The following is a 17784-nucleotide window of genomic DNA, read 5'->3' as shown; positions in this document are numbered from 1 at the left end:
TAGGCTTTTAAAGGACTATGACATCACATTTTCGTCACGGCCTGATTGGGCCGTGAAAACCATGTGCTTTGGCCGAGAAAAAAAAAATGATGACGTCATTTAAAGACAATGAAAGCACAGCCAATCAGAATGGCTTTGCTTCAATTGCCTTTAAGATGATGTCATTAAAAGAAAGATGGCCGGCCTCACATGGTACGGTAGCCAATCAGAGCATGGGAACTCCATACCAACTCTGATTGGCTCTAGTAGACCATGTGACAGAGGCTTGGGGGAGAACGGATGTGACGTCATTGAAAGCCTGTCACATGGTACTAGAGCCAATCAGAGTAGGGATAGAGTTCCCATGCTCTGATTGGCTACCGTACCATGTGAGGCCGGCCATCTTTCTTTTAATGACATCATCTAAAAGGCAATTGAAGCAAAGCCATTCTGATTGGCTGTGCTTTCATTGTCTTTAAATGATGTCATCATTTTTTTTTTCTCGGCCAAAGCACATGGTTTTCACGGCCCAATCAGGCCGTGACGAAAATGTGATGTCATAGTCCTTTAAAAGCAGATGAAGATGGATTACAACTACAAGACCTGTGGATTGTTTTGTTTTATTATTTTAATGTTTATTATTTTATGGTTTATTATTTTATGGGTTCCTGTGCGTGGATTGGTTCGAGAGTAAGCTGTTCAACGGGAGTCGGTGAGTGGGTCAAGTAATGGTAAGTGAACAAAAGAAATGTATTTTATTTAACTTGTTTTTTTTTTTGCTTTTTACATGTGTTTGTTTGTTTTTTTGTACATAATTTCTTGCCACTGTATGTATGTATGTCTAGATCGATATATACATACAGGGTAAGAAATGATTGTGTTTGAAAAGCTTGCTTTGCAGTATTTTAAATGATTTTGGCTATGCTGCTAAGCATAGATGTGTGTGGAATGTATTTTAGAATTAGATAGATGTAATTTTTGGGCTTGTATGCTGTACTTTAGGTCATGGTGAGGCTTGCTTTTGTATATTTTATTTTTTGGTGTACTTCTATTTTGTATGATGGTAACTTGTTCTCTTTTATGGTTTTTGTTAACCCTGAGACATTTATTTGTATGTTGGTTCATCATGTGTATATATATCTTTTTTGTAATTTTTTTTTGCATGATGAAGCCACTGTACAAAGGAATGTGTGAAGGGTGGGTATCGAGCCAGGGTGGCTTAACCCCTTAATTACCTTTGCGGTTATTATCCGATAAGGTGATTAAGGGGTTCATTGATATCTGAATGTAATTGCAATGTATTGGCTATGTATTTGTTTGGCAACGGACGACAAGGATTATGCTGGAGAGGGGCCTTCTTATTGATGAGGTCAGTAGAAGTTTCTTTATTTTACTATGCTAGTTAATGTGTTTAATAATGGCCAAATAATCTATTATCCCTATCTGGATAATAGTTATTTGGCACATTATTGTACTGTATGTGTTGGGGTGGGGAGAGGGGGTATTGGCCCCAAGGGTATGTGAGTAGGCCTCCCTTGTGGGTAGTGGGTGAGGGTGGTTAGGCCTCACGGGGTGGGGGGTTAGTGGGGGAGGGTATGTAGGCCTCCCTAGTGGTGGGTGAGGGTGGGTTAACCCCTTAATGACTGTAGTGGTTAATAACCGCTATGGTGATTAAGGGGTTAGGGGACATTACATTGGATGTTTTTATTCTTGTTTCTGTTTTGCAGAAGCGGATGGGGCATTAGCAGGATGAAGATGAGGATGGCCTTCATCGTGGCAGCTGGACAAGGGTGAGTGCTATATGTATTTAATGTATTTAAAATGGGCACATTCACTATTATCCATTTGTGGATAATAGTAATTGTGCCCATTACTATACTGTATGTGCATATATTTGTTTATGTTAGGGGGGTATAGGGGTTGTTGGGGATATATATGTGTATATATATATATATATAAATATATATATATATATATATATATATATATATTTATATTTATTTATTTAGTGTGGGGCTGTTGTGTGTGTTTTCTTTTTATTGTGGGTAGCGGGGGTGGGTGAAGGGGATATTTGGCCCGAACAGTGGTTTGTTTAGAGCTTGCGGGTGGGTAGCGGGAGGGCTTAACCCCATCATAACCGTAGCGGCCGTGAAGGGGTTTAGTGCACCCGCAACCCCCCCGCAAACCCTAAACAAACAACAAGGGCCAAATACCCCCTTCACCCATTCCCGCTACCCACAATAAACCTGGCACGGCGGCTTAACCCCTTCATTGCCTTAGCGGTTAGCCACTAAGTAAGGAAGTGGCCTTTAAATGCATTTTTCCTGCCTCGGATGCATGCCGGGGGGTTCCGGTGCTGGTATTAATGGTATCAGCTCCGGAGACCCCCGGCATCAATCCCAGCCAGGAAAAAGGGCAGAATTTTTTCTAAGTGCCGATCCGCCGCTAATCCGCAGCCTCTCACCATCAACTTGCCTACTTTTTGTGGCGTGCCGCATTAGCTTGAAAAATGCCATTCTAGAATGGCGAATAGCGGCGCAAAGCTACTCGCCACTACTAGAATTGAGCGTGGCGGAAAAAATGCCTAGTTGAGGCGAAAAGTGCCTTCTCGCCGCGCCGATAGCGGGAAAAAAAAACCTGCCAAACACATTGGCGGTTTTTTTGCTTCTCGCCAAGTTTTCGCCCTTACTGAATAGGGGTAGGCATTTTTGGCGTGAAACGGGCGAGAAGTGCCTTTCCGCCGCTTACTGCATGAGGCCCCAAGTATCCATAAATGGCATTGTAGCTACAGGACTCTTTTTGCCTCTTGACGGGAAGACCCCGTTTTTGTTGAAAAGAAGGCCTACGTGCCCGAGACGTAGCCGCCCCGCTTGACTTTGACCTGGGTTTTCCTTTTTTATCTGCAGGTACTCTTATACTTTTATATAGAGGCATCATTACTAAGTGCTGCTCTGCCATAAGGAACCTTACTACCGATTTGTTTGACATTGTTACGGCATAATACCGCGTAGTAAATGTGAGCCAAAGTATAGGTAGTACATGAAGTTTCAGCTTCGTACTGTACCCTTCCACAACAAGCTCCTGTGTTACACTTTCAGAAGTGTCCCTCAGTCTTGATGATCGCAAAGAAGACCTGGATCAGCAAGTCTTGAACATCAGCCTGATCCGGAGCATGGGCGCAGAGGGAAATGTTACAGAGACGCGGCACCTGGCTGGCAAGAAGCTACAAATGGCGGAAATGAAGCTGAGATGTGTGGAAAATGTTATATCTAAAGCAGGTAAATTCCGGGAAACAAACAGGGAATCCTTTGACAATGGGAATATATTATATCACTTATTCCCTCACCTGCTGTCTCTGTAAGTCTCCCATCATACCACTTAGATTGTAAGCTCTTCGGGGCAGGAATTTCCTTTCATATTGTCTGATTTTGCTGCGCTTATTCTATTATTATAATTCCCCGTACTGTATTCTTTGTGAAGCGCTGAGTACACTATTGTCGCTATATAAGTAAAGACAATATAATACAATATTATAGCAATAGCAGTTAGTAATTCTATATATTTCATATTGCATGAATAGTACAATATAACATTTGTTAATGGTACAACAAAAACAGTTAGTATCAATAAAATGAAATATCTTGTGTGCACCGTAGGTCTGATTTATATACAGAATATATATATATATATATACATACATACATGTGTATATATATATACTAGCTGATATACCCGGCGTCACCCAGGATGTAAATCCGTAATAGGTAGTATTATGTATAAATAAGGGAACAATAGGTTAACTATTTGGTGGAAAGGTTGTATAATAATGTTGAAAAGAAACATGAAAGAAAATGTAATACGATGTTGTTGTTTAAAAATTGTTTATTGTAAAGACACCACAGTACAATGTATATTTTGGTGACATAAATGATGTAAAATGTGAGGTGTGTGTCCCGCTAGGGTGTGGGTGGGTGTTCAGTACAGGTGGCGAGTGGGTAGTGAGTGCTGGCTGTGGGTGGGTGTCCCGCTATGGTGTGAGCGGGTGTGAGGCGGCAGGTGGGTGTTCAGTACGGGTGGCGGGTGGGTAGTGAGTGCTGGCTGTGGGTGGGGGTCCCGCTAGGCTGTGAGCGGGTGTGAGGTGGCGGGTGTATGGTGAGTGCGGGCGGCGGCTGGTCAGTGATCTTGGTGCGTAGGGGTGTGAGTGTGGTGGGTGGGTGTGAGGCGGGAGGCGCCGGGTGGGTGGTGAATGGGTGCGGCGGCTGGTCAGTGATGCCGGTGCGTAGGGGTGGGAGGCGGTAGGCGTGTGTCGAGTGTGTCGGGTGGGTGAGAGACGGCAGGTGTGTGTCGGGTGGGTGAGAGGCGGCAGGTGTCTGTGGAGTGCGGTGGCGACTGTGGGGCGCAGGGGTGTGAGGCGGTGGGTGGGTGAAAGGCGGAGGCGGCATGAGGGGAAGGCAGAGGTGGGGGGTGAGGGGAAGGCAGGCAGAGGGGGAAGGGGGGTGTCAGTGTCTGTGTCAGTGTGTGTGTGTCAGTGTGTGTGTGTGTCAGTGTGTGTGTGTGTGTGTGTGTGTCAGTGTGTGTGTGTGTGTCTGTCACTGTGTGTGTCTGTCACTGTGTGTGTCTGTCACTGTGTGTTGGGGGGTGTCAAAAACGGAGCTGGGGGTGGGGGCAAAAACTCACAGTCTCAGTTAAGCCTCCCTCCCAGCAGCAACAGCCGACACCACCACCACCACTGAGCATTTCCTCACCTCAGGCAGCAGCAGCAGTGGGGATTGGGAGCCCTGGTTTAGAGCGCACCGGCCAATGAGAGCCGTGGGTGGGCGGGCGGGCGGACCGACGGACGGACCGACGGACCAATTAAATGGTCTACAGACACTCACAACCAAGATTTTCAGAATTATATATATAGATAGCATATATATGTAAGGGTGTGTTGGGAACCCTATGTGTGTTTGGAGGGAGTGTGGCAGGTTCCGCGGCGGCACGTTAGTACAGGGTGCCGCCATGTTGTTGCACAACCTTGCAGAGGGCACTGATAGAGTGGAAAGGTCGCGCATGCGCAATGTAAGCGCGCGAACGACGGGCCTGTAAGGGAAAGGCTCCGTGGAGGAACTACAACTCCCATGAGCCCTAGAATGGTCACCTGACGGGAGGAACCAATCAGAAGGCTAGGATTACGGAAGCAGGAAGGGAAGCGTGGGGGAGAGACCACGCAAGGCAGTGGAGATCTGGAAGGAGCCAGAGGAGGTAGTGCGAGTGCAGGGGGTCCGTGACCCGCCTGCATAGGACATCTATCCCCACAGGCCCTTAGGAGTATCCCCATAGTCACAGTAGGCTGCTGTGCTGCAGGAACGTCCTATAGTGGAAGTGATTGTCACCTTACTGTATACTGGTTAGGGACAAATCACAGAGTCAAGGGCACCAACACCGGTCAACAGGCGCTGATCCCGCCTTAGGCATAACTCTTTGGGGACACTAGTGAGTGGCCAAAGGCCTAAGTACACACAGCTATCGTTCTATCATTATTGCATGGACACGGTGTGTGGGGCACACGGTGACGGGACAGAGACATACTCATAAGAGCGTGGCTGAGCCACTTTTGTACAGGACAATATTCCCTAGGGGTGTGGCCGAGCCACTTATGTTATAAGGACATTATCCGTTAGCGGCGTTAGAGTATTAGTATAGTGTTATAGTATAAGTGTATGGATTTTGTGTTATTTCCACGGTTCATATAAAGTGATAAGGTTATCATTGCACAAAGTAAAGCTGGTTGCACGCATTGTATTGGTATGTTTCTTGCCCAGGGGAATCTCACATGACGGGGATCCTGGGTAGGTGGAGGCGCTGCGCTATAAGTGCTACCCCAGGCTCCCAGTTAGCGGAGGCTCAGATCTCTTGGAGCCACAGGTGCGTGCAGTTACCCGTAGTCCCTTTGGGAGCGTCAGAAAAAGGGCTACATATATATGTTATATTAATGATGTCTGCACATTGAGGCCTTTATTTACTAAGCTATTCTATGCTTAAAGACACATAAAGGTGCTGCTAGAATACACCTTGCACCCCATTCATTTGAAGGGGTTGGGAGATGTCTCCCACCACTGTGTGATGGAACAGCACTGTGACGGTGACGGGGTAACCAGGCTCATAAAATAAAGCATCACTTAGCAAATATTGGTCTAAATGCTTTTTTTTGTAACCAGGCAGCATATTCCCAGGATTTCCAAGTCTCTTGTTGCTGCATCTATTTAGGAAAAGTACAAAGCTGGGATATAAGGATTTATTGACAGCAGGATGTTAAGTTGTATCGGGATCGGTACAGATGTAGCAAAGCATACGATTGCAGCCTGGGAGGATTAATGCTGATGGGGGTTCGATCCGGAAACGAGCAATTGTTTTTAGAAATGTGAAAATATTTCCCTTAAATTCGTGACTCGTGAAATATACCAACTTTTCTTTTAACAAACAATTAAAATTCTATGTGCATACAGATTGCCTTCTATATACTGCTATTTCCACAACATTTCTGATAACATTCTGGTAATGTCTTATTTTGTGAGATTTAACAATTTTAAGAGAACACCGCAAACATTTTTATGAACCAATATTGAAGACTTTCCCTGAATGTCCATTTTCAGTTTTTAAAGTTTCATCCGGACTTTCTCCTTTTTGATTGAACTGATATCTTCAGTGTACCTTTATTTATTATTTTATTCTAGTTCCTTATCTTTGGTCCAATCTTAAACCCATGCTGTAAAAACAGAATAAAAACAACAATGATGTACGTGTGTACCTGTGTATCTGCGTACGTGTGTACCTGTGTACCTGCGTACGTGTGTACCTGCGTACCTGTGTACCTGCGTAAGTGTGTACCTGTGTACCTGTGTACGTGTTTACCTGTGAACCTGTGTGTATGTGTCGCAGGATGGCCTTAGGGCAAGCCGGTTACCTTGGGCCCCGTGCCTTCGGTGCTGGGATCCAAATTCCGCCCGACCAGAGAGGGGAGAGCTGGAGTATGGAGCTTGGGAGTCCCATCGCTGCTCACCCCATGGTAGGGACGAGGGAGGGTGTCTGTGTAACTGGGGGAGAAGCGTGTGCGTGCACAGGGAGGGGGGTCTTACCTTATGCGGAGCGGCCTTCCTTCTGCAGTGTTGTGTTGTTATGGTGAAGCGACACATCTGTAGGGAGGAGCAATTGAGTTCAGAGGTCTTGAAGATAAGAACTTTGTGGGTGATCAAAAATCTGATGAGAAAGCAACAAGAGGTATGTAAGGATGAGATGAGCAGAAACTGTTTTGGGGGAAGTTTTAGCCATGCCGTGAATGTGAATGTAGAAGGAAAGGTAGGGGTCAAATGTCACTTCTGGGCACCATACTTTGGGGACAGGAGAGATGGTAGTACAGTTCACCGTTATGTTAAAGGGGTGTATTAGGCCAGATTTAGGTGGAAATAGGAGAAGATAATGTGAGACATTTTAAGTTTAATGCAGCAGAGCGCCATCCACAAGGATATAGCCAGGAGGCAATCAGACACTTGGGACTGTACTGAAGGTGTGAGAGTAGTGGTAGATAGATATGCATCCTCCTCCCATCCTACACCTCTTCCTATCTCTCCTCCTGTATTCCATGACTCTTTATCCACTGTCTCAGAGGAGGATGCGTCACTGCTGATCTCCTCTTTTCCTTCTACCACCTACCCTCTTGATCCCATTCCCTCCCATCTCCTAAAACCTCTTGCTCCTACTATAATCCCTATGCTCACACACATTTGTAACACCTTCCTCTACTCTGGTACATTTCCCTCTTCCTTCAAACATGCAGCAGTCATACAATTACTCACAAACAGCAAGCTTGACCCGACCTGTCTCCCTCCTGTGTTTTGCCTCTAAACTCCTTGAACGTCTTGTATTCTCTCGTTTGCTCCATTTTCTCAACACCTATTTTCTCCTAGAGCCTCTACAATCTGGCTTCCGCACTGCTCACTCAACTAAAACATCCCTCAGTAAAATAACTAATAACCTCCAAGCTGCCAAAGACAGAGGTCATTACACTCTGCTCATATTTCTCGACCTCTCTGCAGCATTTGACACCGTGGACCACCCTCTTCTCCTTCACATTCTCCATACTCTTGGCATTCGTAACAAAGCTCTATCATAGATCTCCTCTTACCTCTCCCATCATACTTGCAGTCTCTCTTTTGCTAGCAGCTCCTCCTCCTCTATCGATCTCTCTGTGGGGGTACCCCTGGGTTCTGTCCTAGGACCCCTTCTCTTGTCTCTTTACACTCTCTCTAGGTATCCTAATCTCATCTCTTGGGTTCAAATATCACTTCTATGCTCATGACACTCAAATTTATTTTCTACCCCTGACCTTACACCTACTGTACAGACTAAAGTTTCTGAATGTCTCTTTGCAATATCATCCTGGATGGCCGTCAGCCGACTTAAACTTAACATGGCAAAAACAGAGCTCCTCATACTTCCTCCCAAACCTGGCCCTACTACCTCCTTCCACATTACTGTTGGAAGTACGATCATTCACCCAGTAGCCCAAGCACGCTGCCTAAGGGTCACACTCGACTCCTCTCTCACATTCTCCTCTCGCTTTTTCCTCTGCAATATTACAAAGATACACCCTTTCCACTGTTGCTCGACTGCTAAAACTCTGACTCAGGCCCTCATTCTCTCCCGTCTCGATTACTGTAACCTCCTGCTGTCCAGCCTTCCTGCCTCTCACCTGTCTCCCCCACAATCTATCCTAAATGCTGCTGCCACAATCTTTCCTAAATCTGTCTCAGCGTCTCCCCTGCCGAAATCACTCTAATGGCTTCCTATCAAATCCCGCATCTCGCACTGAATTCTCCTCCTCACTTTTAAAGCTTTATACTCTTCTGCCCCTCCTTACATCTCAACCCTAATTTCTCACTATACACCATCCCACTCTTGCATTCTGCTCAAGGATGTCTTCTCTCTACCCCCTTTGTATCTAAAGCCTTCTCCCGCCTTTAAACCCTTCTCACTGACTACTCTACACCTCTGGAATGCCCTTCCCCTCAATATCCGACTACCACCCACTCTATCCACATTTAAGACCCACCTCAAAACACACCTGCGTAAGGAAGCATATGAGTAGCTCCATGGCTGATAATTAACACCTCTTACATTAACCTTGGCCCCTTGCAGATGCACTTACCAGAACACCCTCCTACTGTCTCGGTACGTTCTTCCTACCAACAAATTAGATTGTAAGCTCTTCGGAGCAGGGACTCCTTTTCCTAAATGTTTATTTTATGTCTGAACCACTTCTCCCCTTTATGTGTTTTATATTATTTGTTATTTATACGATTGTCATGTATATTACTGCTGTGAGGTGCTATGTACATTAATGGTGCTATATAAATAAAGACATACCATACAATACAATATCTGTGTATCGTCTGCATAGAGATGGTCAAAAGAGGTGATGAGGTGTCCAAGTGATAATGTGTAGAGAGAGAAAAGGAGTGGACCCAGGACAGAGACCTGAAGTAAAACCAGCAGACAGATCAACAGAAGATAACAACATGTTCGCAACAGAGACAGAAAATATGCAACGGGAGAGGTATGATAACAAAGAGCTTTGTTGCGGATACCAATGGAGTATTGAATATGAAAGAGAAGAGGGTGATCGACAGTATTAAAGGCAGCAAAGAGATTTGTCAGGATTAGTAGGGCTAAATGACCATGGGATTTTGGTTCCTGTAGATCATTGGTTACTTTAGTGAGCGCAGTCTCTCTTGAGTGAGCTGTAGAAAAGCCAGATTGTAAAGGATGCTGGAGGGCGTGGGAATTGAGAAAATGTATCATACAGAAGAAAATGAGATGTTCTACCAGTTTGGAGGAAAAAGGCAGGAGGGATACAGGGCAGTAGTTAGTAAGGCACATACTGTAGGGTCTGTGGTGTTTTTGAGAATAGATGTGACCACCGCATTCTTACAGGAAGAGGGGAAAGTGCCAGAGGTCAGGTAGCAGTTTAACGCGAGTCACCCTTACCGGAGCATTGGCTATAATGTAACGTGAAACGTACAATGGGGCGTGGCGTCTGGCTTCACCAGTCAGGCACCGCATGGTTTAGCAGCAGCATATCAGGGACGCCGGTAGCTCCGTCTGTCCCTGAGAGAGAGAGGGTTATTCGGTGCTTTAACAGCTCGGGGGTGGATACGTTGGAGGTACTGACATTCTATCTCTGGGGATATATTCATATCTTTATATTCAACCTCTTCCCTTACCTCATAGGAGTAGCAAGAGAACACAACTATAGTATCAGCTGCCAGTTACATTTGTAACTAATAGTATCAATCTTCTCTGCCTGGAACGGAGCCAGATACCAAAAAGGGCTCAGATTTTTGGAATTATCTCTCCAATTACCATAGTGACTGCTCACAGATATAGGTTGCCGTACGAAACAGTGAGTTTACTCATGTAACACTCCTATTTCATGCAGGGAGCATTAGGTTCACACTATTGGCTGCCGTCGAATACCAGGTTTTCCATTAGTATGTTCTTGTTTTGTCCTATGGTGTGTTTGTGTTCCCATTTATTTTCATGTATTTATTTCAAATAGTTCTAATTAATAATAGCATGTTCTTGTATAGCGCTGCTAGTTTTACGTAGCGCTTTACAGAGACATTTTGCAGGCACAGGTCCCTGCCCCGTGGTGCTTACAATCTATGTTTTTTTGTGCCCGAGGCACAGGGAGATAAAGTGACTTGCCCAAGGTCACAAGGAGCCGACACCGGGAATTGAACCAGGTTCCCCTGCTTCAAACTCAGTGCCAGTCAGTGTCTTTACTCAGTGATATGGAAAATAGCTGAAGCGCTCAAATGCAGGTATATCTCAAAATGATAATAAGCCAGACCACTGTACCAGGGTACTAACAATTGATATAGTACCTATTGTGTCATATAATGGGTACTATCCTCCTGAAGACAGGTGGTGTGTGGTGCAACCCACTCACCATCAGTCTCATTGGCAGGTTCCCCTGAAAAATATGCAAATACTCACATCCTGGTAGGGCAGGCAGGCAGGCTGTGCAGCTACTCAATGCAATACAGGGAAAAAGGAGACCAAAAGCGCACCAGCACAAACGGAGCAGGAAGAAACCAGGACAAAAAAATGATTAAAAGGGCACTTTAATGTGGCAAAAGACCCATCCAATGCATTTCGAACGTCGCAGCGTTCTTTTTTTGAAAAAGAACGCTGCGACGTTCGAAATGCATTGGATGGGTCTTTTGCCACATTAAAGTGCCCTTTTAATCATTTTTTTGTCCTGGTTTCTTCCTGCTCCGTTTGTGCTGGTGCGCTTTTTGGTCTCCCTTTTCCCTCTTTACTCAGTGAGCCACTCCTTCTCCCGTAATTGTAAGTAATTACAATTATTTGTAACCATTGACATCACTTCACACTCATTATATATACTGTACATATACTGAGTGCAATCAGAGCAGTGATCTTCCTTCTTTGTTTTCTACCACGTATACCCCCTGCTGTGCACTGTCCTATACATATCTGTATAAATATATATTTAACTTTAACCTAGGCTGTAGTAACAAGTAAAATGCTTTCAAAATGCATTATTTAGCGCAAAAAAAAAAGTGCCTCAGTGTTATCATGTAATACATCAATGTTGCACTGCCAAATATAAGGCACTTTTTATGGGATCTGTTAAAAGCATTACATTTGATATAAAAAAAAACTAGCACAATACCACATTTTAGGTAAAAACTGCCATGCATCGGAACGGAATGAACGGCAGATATACGGCAAATATTTTATCACCTGGTTCATGCTGGTGCCAGCCCTGTCTTTCCTATGTATATAAGCGTTATGATATATGTAGGCCAGATAAGCTAAACCAGCATGTCATATATGATAAAATAGTTATTAAAATACATTACAGTACTTATTAACCCCTAAGTAGCCCACAGGTCAACTAGTCATGCGTTTCCATGACTAGCTGGCTACAAAGGGGTTAATATAAACCTAAAACTACACTACATACCCGCCCTTGGCCACCGTAGAGGCTAATGAAGCATTGCCATGCAATGCTTTACTAACCACTAAGGTAACCAAGGGGTTAACACGTCCCACCAGCCTCCTCGGTGGGCTGCCCATCATCCCCATGACAAATACCCCCATCACCTCAACCACCCCCCCCCCAACATCTGCCCCCTGCTATACTAATGCCCAAGATCTCTGTTAGCCAAATGTGGCTAGTAGTAGTTTTGAGCATTAAGCATAAAAAAATACACGTGTACCCAGTAATATGAAAAAATTACATTAACAATATTAAAATACATGAATAATCCCCCTTCATTACCATAGCGACATGCTTTATGGTAATGAAGGGTTAAACTCATCCCGCTAACACCCCTCCCTGGGGCAACTACCCCAATCACCCACCCCCCTATAGACTAATGCCCTCTCACTCTCCAAAGGGCTGAAGTTCACTTACTGCTTAGATATAGAACAAAATATGTCCAAGCGCATCAATAAGTGAAAAACAATATAAAATAGTGTAATATTGATATCAAATTAGTGATTTATAATAAATGTAACTTAGAACCACAAAATACACTGTGGTATTACGTGAAAGTGAAACATTAGTGCTATAATAGTGTAAAGAAAGGAGATGTTTAAACCAAAAAAACACCAACAATTGTGACAAAGAAGTAAAAAGGAACACTTCTCTCAGAAATGGAGGGTCCGCTGCTATACTGAAGAAGCTGGTGTCGGCCAGCCCACTAGAGAAACCAAACAAGAAGAAAGCGCAAGACCCTCATACGTGTAGTATATAAAAATAAACAATGTATGAGTAAGGTAATAAATGCACGTATATTAACCAATAAAAGGACAGGCGCTCCCACGGCTGCTGCACCACGTCATCAAGGAATTTCTCCTCGGATCAGGATCTCCTGGGTACTGCTTGTCTCCGCTCCAGGTCGCATGAAAATCAGCTGGACACTGCACCGAAGGGGTTGATCTCCACTAGTGAGGCTGATTTTCTTCTCACCCGGCCACTAGATGTTCCGACAGGGCGCTATCTCGCTGGGAAGGGAATCCCTCACATCAGCTGGTTCACATACCATGTGACGGTTAGTGCGTCCCAACCCCAACAGTTCACAGGCGTGGTTACGGAGGGAAGGCAAATTGCTCACAGTCGTTTCACCGGCACGGCAGCAGACAGTGGAGGCGTATTGTCAGAATATAAGGACCAAATGGATCCATAAAAGCTTTGCTAAATTCAATAGGTTTGGTGTATATCAGTCCACCTCTTGTATTAAAAAACTCTAACGCATTTCGTGATGCAAGGTCACTTCAGGGAATGCAGGAAAAAAAATGGTCGGAATGGCGGTCACTGCTGACCGAATCAGGATACAACCAAATGCAGTAAAAATAAGATAATTATTTATTCATCCAAATAGGAAAAGAACATACACAGAGTGTACTCTGACGCATTTCGTCTCCATAGGGGAGACTTTAAACTGTAAGTGACCGCCATTCCGACCATTTTTTTTCTGCATTACTTATCGGCTGGAGCACGCAATATCGGCGTTCCACGGGGACACTTTGGCATAAAACAGCAACAAGAGGCGGACACGGACAGATCACTGTGAGTACCGGCCAGCTGATCTTGAAGTGTGGGACACAGGGTGTGGTGAGGGAAGCCATTGAAGATTCCATGAGTATCTTGTGGGACGTTATACAACAGCGTTTTCACAGATACCTGGGACTGTATACTCCTTATTAGCCCCCCACCCTGGCTGAGTCATTTTCAAACGCACTAAGGACATTTACAAGCCATTTAATATCACGTACCCCTACACGCTGATATAACTGAAGGATTCAAGAGTATGGTGATTATGTGTTATATCTACTGCATCATTGCTATTGGTTGAGCACCAGCTTTGGAGGTTTATTCCTCATTTTCTTCACTTCAGGGAATGGAGTAGTTGACTCCCATGATGCTTTTTTATAGGTGGTGGGTGTTTCTAATTGATTAATGATAACTTAAAACATATGTGTGCATATTAAACGGACAAAAGTTATACATATCCCACAAAAAACTAATTCTAAACATACAATATACAATGTTAATACAAATCTCATTATAGACCAAAGAGGTCGCTAAGCGCATATCAAGCACAAGTTAAACTACAATTAGAGCGATATCACATGTAGCCAGGTCCGCTGCGGTGGAAGAGTCAGGGAAGGTTACAGAGTGTGCAGAGAGCACTCCGGTGCACGGGAGGCTCCGCGGCAGCCCGAGCGCTCAGGGCGCCGCCATTTTGGTACTCGCGCATGGGCAGTAATTCCAGTAGGCGACGGCGCTGGAAGAGAGTTTGCGCATGCGCAGGGAGTGACTGCAGTAGTGCGTGAAGCCCAGACCAATAGGAGGAGGGCTAGAGTGGGGGACTACATGTCCCATGAGCACCCGCAAGATCAGGTGATGCCAGGGAGCCAATAGGGCGACAGGTACTCTGCAGGAAGGATACATGAGGTTGGGCAGGGGAGCACGTTGCTCAGAGAAGACCAGGAAGGGGAAGAGGTTGGAGCTATATGTGTAGAGAGGCAAGTAGCCTCTACACTAGGCCAGAATAACCCCTAGGCCCTAGATAGGCCCCTGAGTCACATACAACATGTGGTTGCTGCAGGGACAGGCCCTAGAAAAGGAACCTGCCCCAGTAGTGTGCAAAGTCAGGGACACAGAGGTCACTGCAGTTTGTCAACAGAGGTTTGGGACCAAACCTCTCCAGAGACATTAATATCTACCCGGGTGGGATCGCCCCGTAGGATCCTCATGGAAAGCAGATCCTTTGCGAAGATTATTCTGCTGGTCCGAGTGCAAGAGCGCTCGGCAGGTAACTCTACACCAAAGTGCACCAACTGTAACACTCTCACTTTAAGGGCCGCGCGGGCACCATACACTTGGGGTTGTGGTTGTGGGACATTGGACACGGTGTGGGAGAATACAGTGGAGGGACGTGTTCTGCCAGACACTTTGGCTAGTGGTGTCTCTAGGGGATTGAGTATTATGAAGGTTATGCATATATGTTGTTGATCACTATAAGTAAAGGTATCTGTTATTTTATGCACTGCGTGTATGTCATATTATATTGGTGTCCTGTGAGGAACAACTCCCGCTCTGCTGGGAGCCATTGCAGGTGGAGGCGCTGCATCTGGTAAGACACAATACATAAATATAGGGAGACAGGTTCCTAACGTAGACCCGTGTTCTATGTGGAATTCTAAACGGCCACTCTTTCACTAAGGCCAACACCCTGTATCCATCTCCAATGAGAATAGTCGGTCCTCCTTGCGTCTTTCAGGGTAGCAACAAGCTGCTGTCATCCTCCTTCCTTCCCCTGGGGGAATCTCCGTCAATCCATGCTAAATGTTGTACAGGACCCCATGCTCTTCTTCGGCAGCGATCCTTCAGCATGCCTCTTGTAACGCTGGGAACGCGGCTAGAGCCATCAACGGTAGTTCACCCGCCTCCTGCAAGTACATACGGATCACTGCTTGCACTATGTCAGTATTATTCCCCATGATTATAGGGGCACTGGGATGGTCTTGGGGTTCCGGGCACACTAACGCTTCCACGTCCATGGGGTAATGCTTGCCGGTGTTCAACTGTGGAATGTCCAAATATACCCTCACCACTTCATCGATAGGGTAATCTTTATGGCTCAATCCCCTTAATCTCATGGTGTCCGCAGACAATAGGGGTAACCGCTGAAGATGCTGATCATAGAAGGGTCGATATACAATGGTTACTTGGGAACCAGTATCCAGTAGAGCAGACGCATAGATGCCTTCAATAACGACCTTAACGATAGCCAGCAGCCCGATGCAGCTGCCCATCTGTGGGGGCGCCGGCACTTCATTAGCCTCCGGGACCGTACCCTCGTTGGACACCAGGGCGGTTTCAGCGGGCCGGGGGGTGCACAGCATGGATTTCACAGACCTGGACGCCATCTTCCGTTTTACAGAACAGTAGGAAGAGATATGCCCCATCTTGCCACAGCCGTAACACTGGATATTACTCTTTATGGAATTGTTCCTGAAAGCAGGGGGGGATCTTCCCGAAGTGGAGTCTCCACGGTCTACCTCATGTTCATCAGGCTCCTCCTTTTCTTGACTCCCTTCCCCAGCTGGCCTCGCTCTAGCCTCTCCTTTCTTTGCTTCCTTGGGGGGAACCCCTGTTTTCTTGGCCGTGTTCAAATCCCGACCCAACAGCACTGTTTCGTGAGCCTGTACTCGGTCCAAGTTCGTCAAAAGACAAGGCTTGACCCGGAACGAGGCATCCGCTGACTCTTACGGATACCGGATGTAACGAGAGGAGTCCCCGCAGGAGTTGCGTGGTTCGCAGCCCGTCTGCATCAGTCTTCTGCACTACTTTCCTCCTCACCAGAGTCCACAGATCCAAATGCAGACGCCTAAGAAAGTCAGATACCATTTCTCCTTCCTTCTGGGCCAGCGCATGGAATTTAGCCATCAATGCGAACGTGTCCACCGGGGTTCCGTAGGCTTTGGTGAGTGCATGAAGTACTCTGTGCGTGTCTGCATCCGGATGGTCATCTCTGTAACAATGCACCAAATGGGAGGCGGGCGGTCAATAATTCGCTGCCTCCTCACTGCGTCAGTGCAGGACCATTCGGGTAGTACCTGTTCAGTATGATCCAACCATTCCTCGAACCCTACCTCTCCCAAGGGCGTTGGTTTGTCTCCGGAGAACGCCTTCAGCTTCCGGTACTGATGCGACTGGGTGAATTGATGTATGGCCTCCGCTAGCACAGGTATGGTCAGATCGTTAGGCGTAATATTTCCTACAGAAGGGCTATTTGTATCAAGTCTGGACATACTGCTCCTACTCAGGGAGGGCCGGATGGTGGAGGGGGTGAAAGATACTCCTAGGCCCATGGCTGCTGGCCACATGGGGTTCAGACTGCTCTCAGGGGTACGTAATGGAGTAAACGTTACTGCACTTGACGGGCCAGGGTACTCTCTCTGGGGTGTGGACATAGCCAGTGGTTCAGCTACGCCTACCTGCACCAGCGAACAATGGATGCCCGGGGCCTCAGGTAGGATTAATATAGAGGGTACTGCTTCTGGGCATATGTCCCGTTTGGTGGCAAATAGTACTTTACGCCAGGTTTGATCTGCATCATACTTATGGTCTATAACTCGGCCGTGGCCAGGAACGGAAGTTTCCTCACTTGATCCCCTACGGTGCCCAAGGAGGTGGCAGCAGGGACATTCCCAACGGCAATTGCACAGGTCAGTGGTATATGGTTTTGTTGGGCCCACTTGCGCACCTCGGTCTGTGACGGCACAAACATGGCTTAACTGGATAGCACAATTTAATTTCTGATTGGGCACTCCAGGTCTGAGATCTCAGCAGCGCCTCCAAATGTAGCCCTCTTTCCTGCTGATATAGAGAGACTACTAGTGCTGTATGTACCTGCTGGCTCAGCGAGATCTGGGCCTCTGCTAACTGGGAGCCTGGGGTAACAATATGTTCTTGGCAGCGCCTCCACTTACCCGGGATCCCCAATAAGTAAGATTCCCCTAGGTAAGAATAATGATAACAAGCCTCCGCGTTGTAACCTTTTACTAATAAGCAATCGCAAAACCTTAGCGTACACCTATTAGGGATAAAACACATATAGCCACAGTACATGAATAATAATAATAATTGAGTAATGTCACTTTCCACCACCGCGTGTACCCCACACCGTGTCCAATGTATAGATTCAGTCCCTTGGTCACTCA

At 46.0% G+C, this 17784-nt stretch overlaps 1 protein-coding gene across 1 annotated transcript in view; it reads left to right on the top strand.

Annotated features, from left to right (window-relative positions):
- The first annotated feature begins 2901 nt into the window (after positions 1 to 2901).
- LOC142468773 (killer cell lectin-like receptor subfamily F member 1) overlaps positions 2902 to 17784 on the top strand; it is a 28296-nt gene continuing 13413 nt past the window's right edge. Inside the window, exon 1 of the mRNA XM_075575312.1 lies at positions 2902 to 3257. Within this exon, the coding sequence (XP_075431427.1) occupies positions 3152 to 3257 (106 nt within the window). The 5' untranslated portion in view covers positions 2902 to 3151. The remainder of the gene's footprint in view (positions 3258 to 17784) is intronic.

The sequence above is a fragment of the Ascaphus truei genome, chromosome 1 (genome assembly GCF_040206685.1).
Source record: "Ascaphus truei isolate aAscTru1 chromosome 1, aAscTru1.hap1, whole genome shotgun sequence".
NCBI lineage: Eukaryota > Metazoa > Chordata > Amphibia > Anura > Ascaphidae > Ascaphus > Ascaphus truei.
Note: the sequence above shows the minus strand (reverse complement) of the source record. Positions and strands in the feature narration are given on the sequence as shown.